General features: G+C 40.7%; 1 protein-coding gene across 2 annotated transcripts in view; it reads right to left on the bottom strand.

Moving 5' to 3' along the window:
• Positions 1 to 1569: 1569 nt before the first annotated feature.
• Positions 1570 to 12217, bottom strand: part of DOK7 (docking protein 7) — a 171234-nt gene continuing 160586 nt past the window's right edge. Inside the window, exon 10 of one of the 2 annotated variants that reach the window (XM_069744754.1) lies at positions 1570 to 2265. In XM_069744754.1, the coding sequence (XP_069600855.1) occupies positions 2129 to 2265 (137 nt within the window). In that variant the 3' untranslated portion in view covers positions 1570 to 2128. The remainder of the gene's footprint in view (positions 2266 to 12217) is intronic. The other variant, XM_069744755.1, reaches the window with a different exon arrangement.

The raw sequence follows: 12217 nt of genomic DNA, 5'->3' as shown, positions 1-12217 counted from the left end.
GCAATACATTTTGTATTTTTTTTCTGACAAAGAAAATTGGTCAAAAAAAAAAAAAAATCTAGTACTTTCAGACCTCAAATAATGAAAAGAAAAAAGTTCATTTTCATTTAGAAACAACAATACTAATGTTTTAACTCCGGAAGTGTTCAGAAATCAATATTTTGTGGAATAACCATGATTTTTAATCACAGCTTTCATGCGTCTTGGCATGCTTTCCACCAATCCTTCACACTGCTTCTGGGTCAAAAATGTAATCAGTTCTTCTTTGTTTGATGGCTTGTGACTATCCATCATCCTCTTGATTACATTCCAGAGGTTTTCAGGTCTGCAGATTGGGCTGCCCATGACAGGGATATGATGTGATGGTCTCTTAATTTTTGCCAGAGCTGTATTTCTGTTTCTGATCTTGAATAAAGGGGTTATCCTGTCTTCATTAAACATCAGCCAATGCTATCCGAGATCGTTATTGTGGGCGATCCCCTCTCTCTGTCCTCTCTGTAGGATCCTTATAATAAGAACATTGTACAGGGAATATCTGTAAGGCTGGGTTCCCATTGCGTTATGGGACCGCGTTTAACGGACAGCGTTGCACGGCGAAATTAACGCCGTGCAACGCGTCCGTTAACGCGCCCATTGAAGGCAATGGGAACGCGCTTCACTAGCGCGTGTCATGTTCCGCTAGCGACGTGCCGGTGTTTCCTGGCGCGCCGCGGACGCTGCAAGCAGCGTCCGTGGTGCGCCCGCGGTCCGTTCCCCGCTCTCGCAGATCGGGGATCTACGAGAGCGGGGACGTTACCGCGACCCTGACCGCAGCCCCATAGAAAACATTGCGTTAGCGCAATCCGCTAGCGCTAGCGCTAAACAGATTGCACTAACGCAATGTGACCCTAGCCTTAGTGTTATAACTGTCATATTACTTGTTCATTCTAACAAACCCTGCTCTACATCTTGAAAAGCCACGACTTGAGAAAGCACCTCTAAGAAATATTTTCTAATGTTTCCAACTATGCTCAGAGTAGGTGGGGCGACCTGGTATGGCTTTTGCATTGGGATCCAAGAGGTTAAAGAGATTGTTCCTTGGATAGGTCATCAATGTCTGATTGATGGGGGTGCGACACCCAGTGTCCTCACTGATCAGCTGTTCACGGTGTTGCGTCAGTCTATTGAATAGTAGCCATGGCCGGGTCCTGCGCATCCGTCCCCTATCGGTTTGAAGCAAATGCAGAGTTGACGGAACTGTGCTGTACAGCTCGGTAACTGAGCAGTTCTTTCCGCCACCAACAACACCTAAAACAGCTGATCAGCGGGGGGGGTCCCGGGTGTCGCACCTCCACTGATCAGAGATTGATGACCTATCCTAGGGATGTTAAAATAATGGACAACCTCCTTAATATTACACCAATAGGTATAGATACAGTAGAAATGTATGGGGGACATGCTTCAGCTTTATGTAGAATTTCTATAAGTCACAATCTACTACAATATAAAAACCACGCTGTGACAATCCATACAAGAAACATAAAGCCTTTACAATGTCTAAACCCTATGTAATAACTTACATCCATTTTTAAACTGGAATTTTCCTTTATTGAAAACAGCAAAACTAAAGTCATTTGTGTTTTGCTTTGTAAATAACAAAAAAAAAGAAGTCCTATGTGTAAGACAGTAAAACTGAAGAGGTATGTTGCAGAAAACCTTCATGTATAAAATGATATGCAAATAAAATTAAATAATAATAATACTAAGTAACAGGAAGAAATAAATACCTAGATTTCGTACGCATACAAAACTATATGACATTTTCAAGGAAGGAAAAAAAAAATTAACGTGAATATACAGGTATTTATAGATCATTTTTGTTTCATTCCACCTCAAGATTTAAAGGGCACAACTATGACCAGACACTTCAGACTGTTATGTCTCCAAGAGGCAATATCAGTTTTGGAATGACCCTTGTTCCATCGAGCAACATGTAATCCAGTCCTTTAAAAAAAAAGTCACACCGGGCCGACCATCTGACTCGAAAAAAGTCCCAGTAGTTCATCAAGCCCAATGGACCTTAACGAGTCACATAAGTTTGCACCCAAGAATTAGAACCAACGGCTTTTCGATCACACGCCAAGATCGATCATTGCGGATTTCCTTTCCTTTTCTGCTCCAGCTCTTGTAAACGTTCTTCTCTGGACTGAGCATGCTGGGACCCAACTTTGTGTGCTGTCTCCGTTGCGGCAATATCTATCTGAGCGTATCTGGTAGCACCACCTCCTGAAAAAAAGAGAAGACAAAATTCAGGCCTGTAGGTTTTTTGTCTTTATTTTAAGATGTGATGCAAATAAGTTATTGGAACATTCTTCTTATGGAAATGACTATTGATATTTGATGTGAGTAATCTTTGAATAAGTTTCCTAAAACTATTTGCACATGACTTATTTTTCAGACAGATTTCGCCTGAAAAACCTTTAAAAAAAAACTTATGGCCTGACCATTCCTTAGGAATTTTCCATTTGGAAGATGTTCTAAACATTACAATACTATGTACGGTACTTTACTATACAGTACAAGTCACTGGGAAAGCTCAAAAGATGCCTGGATGTTTAGGAGCAATTGTGCCATTGTTTGTGCTTAATAAAAAACAAAAAAGCTAAGGGTTTGTTATACCAAAAAAAGATCATATAACAGATGTCAAAAAAAAAAAAATTGGAAAATCCTCCGAAAACTGCCAAAACCATAGGAAAAACGATCAGGAAGCAACTGAAAAAATGACAACGAAAAAGCTTTAGGAAAAGTTTCCTAAAACAGCTTCTGCTCTTTTGCTTAAAAAATTTGTCAGGTTCGCTTCAGTTTAAAAGACGTTGTGTGCACATAGCTCCATTATCTTTTGAGCCTTCCCGTTGACTTCTATTAAAAACTATAGAGTGGAAATGAAGAATGAACCGCTCATTTCTTTGAACCACTTAGCATCTTTATAATCCTGAAATGCGGCTCAAAAGATGGAACATATGACCAGTAAGTCGTTTTTACATAGAGATGAATATGTTCATTTTTCAGGTTGTTTTTGGATTAGAATCCCCCTGAAAAAGCTGTTGTGTGCACATACCCTAAAGTGGATTTCCCTTGAAAACTGTCAAATTTCTCCACCGCTAATAAAATTGTGATTCCACCCTAAGGTTATGTGCACACACCGTTTTTTGAGGCTTTATCGGAGTATAAACTGAGTGGAAACTCTACAAATCCTTTTCAAAAACTCAAAGTTCCTCAAAAACTGGTTAGTTTTTGCTCTGAATGTTCTCCTGTGAGCATCAGCACTTATTGTTTTCCCGCAATTCTTTACTAATAATCTTTTTCTGATGCAAAGCCTCAAATCCTAAAACCACCAATTATGACCAACTCCTTTTCCCGCAAACCTTTATATCAATCCAGTCAGCTCCTTCTGTTGTGTAACATGCTGCGTAAAGATCAGACTTCTTGTACAAGGTGGCGGGTTCCCTTTAAATGATACACATCTAGTTTGCTTACAGTCACTAATAAAATCAGCTTATGGCACCACGTCAGGGTTTTGTTTTTTTTATATTGCACCGCTGGAGTGGTGCTTTAACCCCTTTACCCCCAAGGGTGGTTTGCACGTTATGGACCGGGCCAATTTTTACAATTCTGACCACTGTCCCTTTATGAGGTTATAACTCTGGAACGCTTCAACGGATCCCAGAGATTCTGACACTGTTTTCTCGTGACATATTGTACTTCATGATAGTGGTAAAATTTCTTTGATAGTACCTGCGTTTATTTGTGAAAAAAGCAGAAATTTGGAGAAAATTTTTCAATTTTCCAACTTTGAATTTTTATGCAATTAAATCACAGAGATATGTCACACAAAATACTTAATAAGTAACATTTCCCACATGTCTACTTTACATCAGCACAATTTTGGAACCAAAATTATTTTTGTTAAGGAGTTATAAGGGTTAAAAGTTGACCAACAATTTCTCATTTTTACAACACCATTTTTTTAGGGACCACATCTCATTTGAAGTCATTTTGAGGGGTCTATATGATAGAAAATACGCAAGTGTGACACCATTCTAAAAACTGCACCCCTCAAGGTGCTGAAAACCACATTCAAGAAGTTTATTAACCCTTCAGGTGTTTCACAGGAATTTTTGGAATGTTTAAATAAAAATGAACATTTAACTTTTTTTCATAAAAAATTTACTTCAGCTCCAATTTGTTTTATTTTACCAAGGGTAACAGGAGAAAATGGACCCCAAAAGTTGTTGTACAATTTGTCCTGAGTACGCCGATACCCCATATGTAGGGGTAAACCACTGTTTTGGCGAATGACAGAGCTCGGAAGCGAAGGAGCGCCATTTGACTTTTCAATGCAAAATTGACTGGAATTGAGATGGGACGCCATGTTGCGTTTGTAGAGCCACTGATGTGCCTAAACATTGAAACCTCCTACAAGTGACACCATTTTGGAAAGTAGACCCCCTAAGGAACTTATCTAGAGGTGTGGTGAGCACTTTGACCCACCAAGTGCTTCACAGAAGTTTATAATACAGAACGTAAACATAAAAAAAATCATATTTTTTCACAAAAATTATATTTTCGCCCCCAATTATTTATTTTCCCAAGAGTAAGAGAAGAAATTGGACCACAAAAGTTGTTGTACAATTTGTCCTCAGTACGCTGATACCACATATGTAGGGGTAAACCACTTTTTGGGCGCATGGGAGAGCTCGGAAGGGAAGGAGCGCCGTTTGACTTTTCAATGCAAAATTGACAGAAATTGAGATGGGAGGCCATGCTGCATTTGGAGAGCCACTGATGTCCCTAAACATTGAAACCCCCCACAAGTGACACCATTTTGGAAAGTAGACCCTCTAAGGAACTTATCTAGATGTGTGGTGAGCACTTTGACCCACCAAGGGCTTCACAGAAGTTTATAATGCAGAGCCGTAAAAATAAAACAAATATTTTTTCTCACAAAAATATTTTTTAGCCCCCAGTTTTGTATTTTCCCAAAGGTAACAGGAGAAATTGGACCCCAAAAGTTGTTGTCCAATTTGTCCTGAGTACGCTGATACCCCATATGTGGGGGGGAACCACCGTTTGAGCGCATGGCAGAGCTCGGAAGGGAAGGAGCATCATTTGGAATGCAGACTTAGATGGATTGGTCTGCAGGCATCACATTGCGTTTGCAGAGCCCCTAATGTACCTAAACAGTAGAAGCCCCCCACAAGTGACCCCATATTAGAAACTAGACCCCCAAGGAACTTATATAGATGTGTTGTGAGAACTTTGAACCCCCAAGTATTTCACTACAGTTCATAACGCAGAGCTGTGAAAATAAAAAAAAAATTTCCCCCAAAAATGATATTTTAGCCCCCAGTTTTGTATTTTTCCGAGGGTAACAGGAGAAATTGGACCCCAAAAGTTGTTGTGCAATTTATCCTGAGTATGGTAATACCCCATATGTGGGGGGAATCACCGTTTGAGCGCATGGGAGGGCTCAGAAGGGAAGGAGCGCCATTCGGAATGCAGACTTAGATGGAATGGTCTGCAGGCGTCACATTGCATTTGCAGAGCCCCTAATGTACCTAAACAGTAGAAACCCCCTACATGTGACACCATTTTGTAAAGTAGACCCCTTAAGGAACTCATCTAGCTGTGTTGTGAGAGCTTTGAACCCCCAAGTGTTTCACTGCAGTTTATAATGCAGAGCCGTGCAAATAAAAAATATTTTTTTTTCCACAAAAATTATTTTTTAGCCCCCAGTTTTGTATTTTTCCAAGGGTAACAGGAGAAATTGGACCCCAAAATGTGTTGTCCAATTTGTCCTGAGTACGCTGATACCCCATATGTTAGGGTAAACCCCTGTTTGGGCACATGGGAGAGCTCGGAAGGGAAGGAGCACTGTTTTACTTTTTCAACGCAGAATTGGCTGGAATTGAGATCGGACGCCATGTCGCGTTTGGAGAGCCCCTGATGTGCCTAAACAGTGGAAACCCCCCAATTATAACTGAAACCCTAATCCAAACACACCCCTAACCCTAATCCCAACGGTAACCCTAACCACACCTCTAACCCAGACACACCCCTAACCCTAATCCCAACTCTATTCCCAACCGTAAATGTAATCCAAACCCTATCTTTAGCCCCAACCCTAACTTTAGCCCCAACCCTAACTGTAGCCTTAACCCTAGCCCCAACCCTAACCCTAGCCCTAACCGTAGCCCTAACCCTAGCCCTAACCCTAACCCTAGTTCTAACCCTAACACTAGCCCTAACCCTAATGGGAAAATGGAAATAAATACATTTTTTTAATTTTTCTCTAACTAAGGGGGTGATGAAGGGGGGTTTGATTTACTTTTATAGCGGGTTTTTTAGCGGATTTTTATGATTGGCAGCCATCACACACTGAAAGACGCTTTTCATTGCAAAAAATATTTTTTGCATTACCACATTTTGAGAGCTATAATTTTTCCATATTTGAGACCACAGAGTCATGTGAGATCCTGTTTTTTGCGGGACGAGTTGACGTTTTTATTGGTAACATTTTTGGGCACGTGACATTTTTTGATCACTTTTTATTCCGATTTTTGTGAGGCAGAATGACCAAAAACCAGCTATTCTTGAATTTCTTTTGGGGGAGGCGTTTATAGCATTCCGCGTTTGTTAAAATTGATAAAGCAGTTTTATTCTTCGGGTCAGTACGATTACAGCGATACCTCATTTATATAATTTTTTATGTTTTGGCGCTTTTATACAATAAAATCTATTTTATAGAAAAAATAATTATTTTTGCATCGCTTTATTCTGAGGACTATAACTTTTTTATTTTTTTGCTGATGATGCTGTATTGTGGCTTGTTTTTTGCGGAACAAGATGACGTTTTCAGCGATACCATGGTTATTAATATCTGTCTTTTTGATCGCGTGTTATTCCACTTTTTGTTCGGCAGTATGATAATAAATCGTTTTTTGCCTCGTTTTTTTTCTTTCTTACGGTGTTTACTGAAGAGGTTAACTAGTGGGATAGTTTTATAGGTTGGGTCGTTATGGATACGGCGATACTAAATATGTGTACTTTTATTGTTTGTTTGTTTTTATTTAGATAAAGAAATGTATTTATGGGAATAATATTTTTTTTTCTTTATTTAGGAATTTTTTTTTTACACATGTGGAAATTTTTTTTTTTTACTTTGTTCCAGGGGGGACATCACAGATCGCTGATCTGACAGTTTGCACAGCACTCTGTCAGATCAGCGATCTGACTTACAGCACTGCAGGCTTACCAAGCGCCTGCTCTGAGTAGGCACTTGGTAAGCCACCTCCCTCCCTGCAGGACCCTGATGCCGCAGCCATTTTGAATCCGGGCCTGCTGCAGGGAGGAGAGGTAAGAGACCCTCACAGCAACGCGATCACATCGCGTTGCTGCGGGGGTCTCAGGGAAGCCCGCAGGGAGCCCCCTCCCTGCGCGATGCTTCCCTATACCGCTGGCACACCACGATCATGTTTGATCGCGGTGTGCCGGGGGTTAATGTGCTGGGGGCGGTCCGTGACCGCTCCTGGCACATAGTGCCGGATGTCAGCTGCGATAGGCAGCTAACACCCGGCTGCGATTGACCGCGCTCCCCCCGTGAGCGCGGTCGATCGTGCTGGACGTACTATTCCGTCCTTGGGAAGTAAGGCCCACCCCACATGGACGGAATAGTACGTCCAATCGCAGAAAGGGGTTAAACTTAATTCCCCTGCCCCCTGTCTCATACTCACCTTCTGGCGTTTTCATATGTTTTCACCGCCGCTCACGTCGGTGTCCGGTGAAAAGTGACCTGTCATGCAGCTCTGGTGTTTTATGGAGGTACACGGAGGTCACTTTTCAATACAAATCTATAAGATCCTTGTTCTGGCACCATTCCACGTTCCAGCTCTCACAGCTCTCACAGACTTGTATTTAGAGCCTGTGATGTCCAGCCTGTCGGAAACTTCTGTCACAAGATGGTGCCTTGGGATCGGAGCGGCGGTGAAAAAAGGAAAAGGCACTGGATGGTGAGTATATGACCAGGGACAGAAGACTTAGATTTAAAGTACCTTTCCAGCACTAAAAAAAAAGTGCTGGAGTGGCGCTTTAAATCTTTTTCTATGGTGAAGATTTGGAGTTCTGTATCAGAAAAACGAATGTGTAACTGCTCTAAGCTTCGTTTCACACAAAGTTTTATTTAAAGCAAAAGCAAGAGGTAGATCCAAGTGGACTGGAAAATACAGAGAACATATGTTCCTCCTTCTTGATGGCATTTAAAAAATAGAAAAATATAAACCACACTAAAAATATACTGAGAAAATAAGTGAGAAATAAAAGATCCCTGGGGAGCCTTAATTATTAGACTTTGACGCCGGCATTTCTAGAAATACATTTTTCTTTTATATGCTCCAATGTGTGAATTTCTACCATTTTTAACTAAAAATGTTCAAAAAAGTTAGAGAAATAAGTAGCAGATTTTTTTTTACAATGTATAAAAAAAAATCCATTAGATTTGTCTGCCTGCAGGTTGTGAAAAGTAAAGGAGAGTGGGAAAAAGAGAAATGAGACATTTTTAGAACTTGAGTAACTTGCCTACAAGAACAATTCTTTGGTGAAAAATAAACTTTAATAAAGTTACAATCCGAAATCAATAGTAGTAATTTACTTTACTTAATACACACAGTGGGGGAAACTTTGGTTAGTTTTTTTTAGATAGTAGTTACCTTATTGCTGTAGAGTTGGCAGATTTCTTTTAGATATGGAAAAACTCTGTGGAGACTTTTTATCCCCGATAGGACACTTTTATCCCCATTATAAAATGGGGCGGTAGGTCAAATGCCCGACGACTACTCCATTCATTTTACTAAGGGCCGCTAGAAAAAGACAAGTGCAGCCCTTAGTAGTCAATAGGGAACAAATAAGAGTAGCATAAACTTTATGTACTGATGCTTCATTCTTCTAAGGGATAAAAGATTTCTATTTTGCCAATTGGTGCTTGTACCTAACCTGTGCATAGGTGATAACTTGTTTTCACCGGTCAACCCCTTTAAGTACTTATGCTACTAATCCATTAGAAATATCTATTTTGTAATATGTTATATATGATCTTGACATATAGGTAGGAAAGTGTTCCATAATTAGCAGTTCTTCGTTGTTTTATTACTCCAGCCAAGCAACGTTAGTTAGCACAGTCTTCTCCAATGGTATCCTTGTTGCTCCTGCTCAGAGAATGGCTGCTTATGGCGAGACCTGGGATGTGTCACATCCATCAGGATCCATGGATCACACTGAACATGTGCAAATGCACAAGTGCCAAAAAATATATATAGCGCATGCGCAGTCTGACTACAAAACAATAATAATAAAAAATTTGAGAGTTCTCACTGATACTTTTTATGACTAACTGAAAAGGTGATGACAAGTAACAAGCTTTCCGGAGTTCTCCAGTCTCTTCCTATAAAGTCTGACTCATAGTTACATAGGTTGAAAAAAGACCTAGGTCCATCAAGTTCAACCTTCCTCCATAAGCTTTGCATGAGAATACTTATTTGGCACATTCATCAGTAAACTCGGGCCACCCTTTCGGAATCACAGAAATTGACTGGTTTTCTGGATGTCCATGACCCGCACAAGTGCAAATGTCAACTTCCTATCAATCTATCATCTGCACTTGTACAATTCCATGAATATTGCACGAGTTTACTGATAGATTTTGTGCATTACAAGCCACCATCAGCACCAACGTCTGGGCAAGGGCTATTTTCTTTTAGAGGAGAAGACTTCGCTAACTTGGTGGCTTGGCTTGAAAGAGTGAAAAAAAACTGAGAAATACTTACACATCTACATGGAAATCTTAAAGCGATTGTCCACTTTAGGCTGCTCAGCCGAAGTGGACACCTCCTTTCCCTAATGTACAGCTAAACGGCAGTCCATGTAGCTCACTCAGATATTTTAAGGTTAGGGTACTTTCACACTTGCGTCGGTACGGGGCCGTTGCCATGCGTCGGCCCGACGTACCGACGCACGTTGTGAAAAGAAATGCACAACGGGGGCAGCGGATGCAGTTTTTCCACGCATCCGCTGCCCCATTGTAATGTCCGGGGAGGAGGGGGCAGAGTTTTGGCCGCGCATGCGCGGTCGAAAGTGGCGGACGCGACGTACAAAAAAAAATTACATGGAACGTTTTTTGTGCCGACGGTCCGCCAAAACACGATGCATCCATCGCACGACGGATGCGACATGCGGCCATGCGTCGCAATGCGTCGCTAATGCAAGTCTATGGAGAAAAAACGCATCCTGCGGGCAAATTTTGCATGATGCGTTTTTTCTCCAAAACTACGCATTGCGACGTACGTCACACGACGCTAGTGTGAAAATACCCTAACATGGAAACTTTTGGCCACACAATGGTCACGGTAATATCATGTTTTTAAAGTTTCTGTTTTGGGAGAAAAAAAGTGAAAAAATTAATACTAGAATTCCCACACATAATTCTTGGTTTTCTCGCAGTTGGCTTCAACTTTTTCCCTTTTAGGGAAGGGTTAGGTTGCATGAGAGTAGTGGTAACTCACAATTTTATGAATAAGTGGAATTGAGTCTCAAGTCCAATGAGGTTCTGAGGTTTAGTAGACTTTTGACCTTTCATTATGCTGTTCACAGCGTGTCTCATAAATGGGATCTATAGTGTTCATACGTAATCAGTGGGGAAACCTGGCAGCAAGTGTTCAATTACCCCGCATCGCCATCACAGGTGAGATGAGAAATTACACAATTCCTCTTATTAAAATGAATGGGCCACCTTAAGCCCCTCCAAAACCAAGTAATATGAAATTTCCATATTCTTTTTTCTATTTGTTAAGGAAAAAAATGAAATGTGTAAACCCCAAAGATAGTTTTGTGTTGCCATTTCTGATACCTGTAAAGTTTTTACTTTTCCATCAATGTAGCTGTATAAGGGTTTGATTTTTGAGGGCTTAAACTGATGTTTTCATTGATAAGATTTTAGGGTATGTACAGAGTTATATTCGCTTTTTATTAGTGATGAGAGAGTATACTCGTTGCTCGGGTTTTCCCGAGCACGCTCGGGTGACCTCCGAGTATTTGTTAGTGCTCAGAGATTTAGTTTTCATCGCGGCAGCTGAATGATTTACAGCTACTAGCCAGGCTGAGTACATGTGGGGGTTGCCTGGTTGCTAGGGAATCCCCACATGTAATCAAACAGGATAGTAGCTGTAAATCATTCAGCTGCCGCGATGAAAACTAAATCTCCGAGCAGTCACAAATACTCGGAGGTCACCCGAGCGTGCTTGAGAAAACCCGAGCAACGAGTACACTCGCTCATCACTTTTTATTGTTTTTTTAAGGGAGGCGTAGAGTCCAAAAAAACTCAAATATGGCATTTTGATTTTTTTTATATTCTTGCTATAGTGTTTACAAGTCAGGTTAATTACTTTTATATTTTGATAGATCAAGCTTCTATGAACACGTCAATAATGCTTATGTGAATTTTTTATTAATTTTGCTCTTTTTAATGGGGGAAAAGGAGGTTAATTTGAATTTTTATATTTTTTTCTGTGATTAATCTTTTTTTTCACTTTATATGTTGGTCCCCCTTAGGGGTTGTCGTATAATCCGTTCACTTGTACTATATGCTGCATAGCAAGAATTGGAGTATACAGTGTAAATCTTGGTCTCCTTACAAGCTTAGGCCCCTGCTGGCAAAGTAACCCATTGGTGCCCCGTCTTGCTGTCATAGAGCGCCGATGGGATCCTGCAAGCGCTCGCAACGGTTGTGACATCATTGAGATGCTACTATCAGAGCCAGATGCCAGCATCAGCTGCAAAAACAGGGGGCTCATGACCTGAGTCCCCTCCAAACACGGTCTCCCTAACATGAACGTACAGTTACGTCCATATGCACAAAGGGGTTAGTATGAGAACTCTCTGTACTAAGGAGTTTCTAAGACTAGAAGAAAGATGTCTCTAGTATTGCAGCTCAGCTGAAGAACGCTACCATGTACTAGTTCCTTGTACAAAAATTTTAACCTTTTCTTTTGGAACCCTTCACGCCCTTCATTCCATAAGCATGGTTTTTAAGAACACACTTAACATTCCATTTAAGAACATTTTTTAAGGTTTTGCTCTAGTAGAGTTTAAACTTCTGGAAAAATTTTGATTTGGATAAAACTCTTATCCC

This window comes from Ranitomeya imitator, chromosome 1 (assembly GCF_032444005.1).
Source record: "Ranitomeya imitator isolate aRanImi1 chromosome 1, aRanImi1.pri, whole genome shotgun sequence".
NCBI classification, from domain to species: domain Eukaryota; kingdom Metazoa; phylum Chordata; class Amphibia; order Anura; family Dendrobatidae; genus Ranitomeya; species Ranitomeya imitator.
The sequence above is the reverse complement of the archived record's forward strand: the minus strand, read 5'-3'. Positions and strand labels throughout refer to the sequence as shown.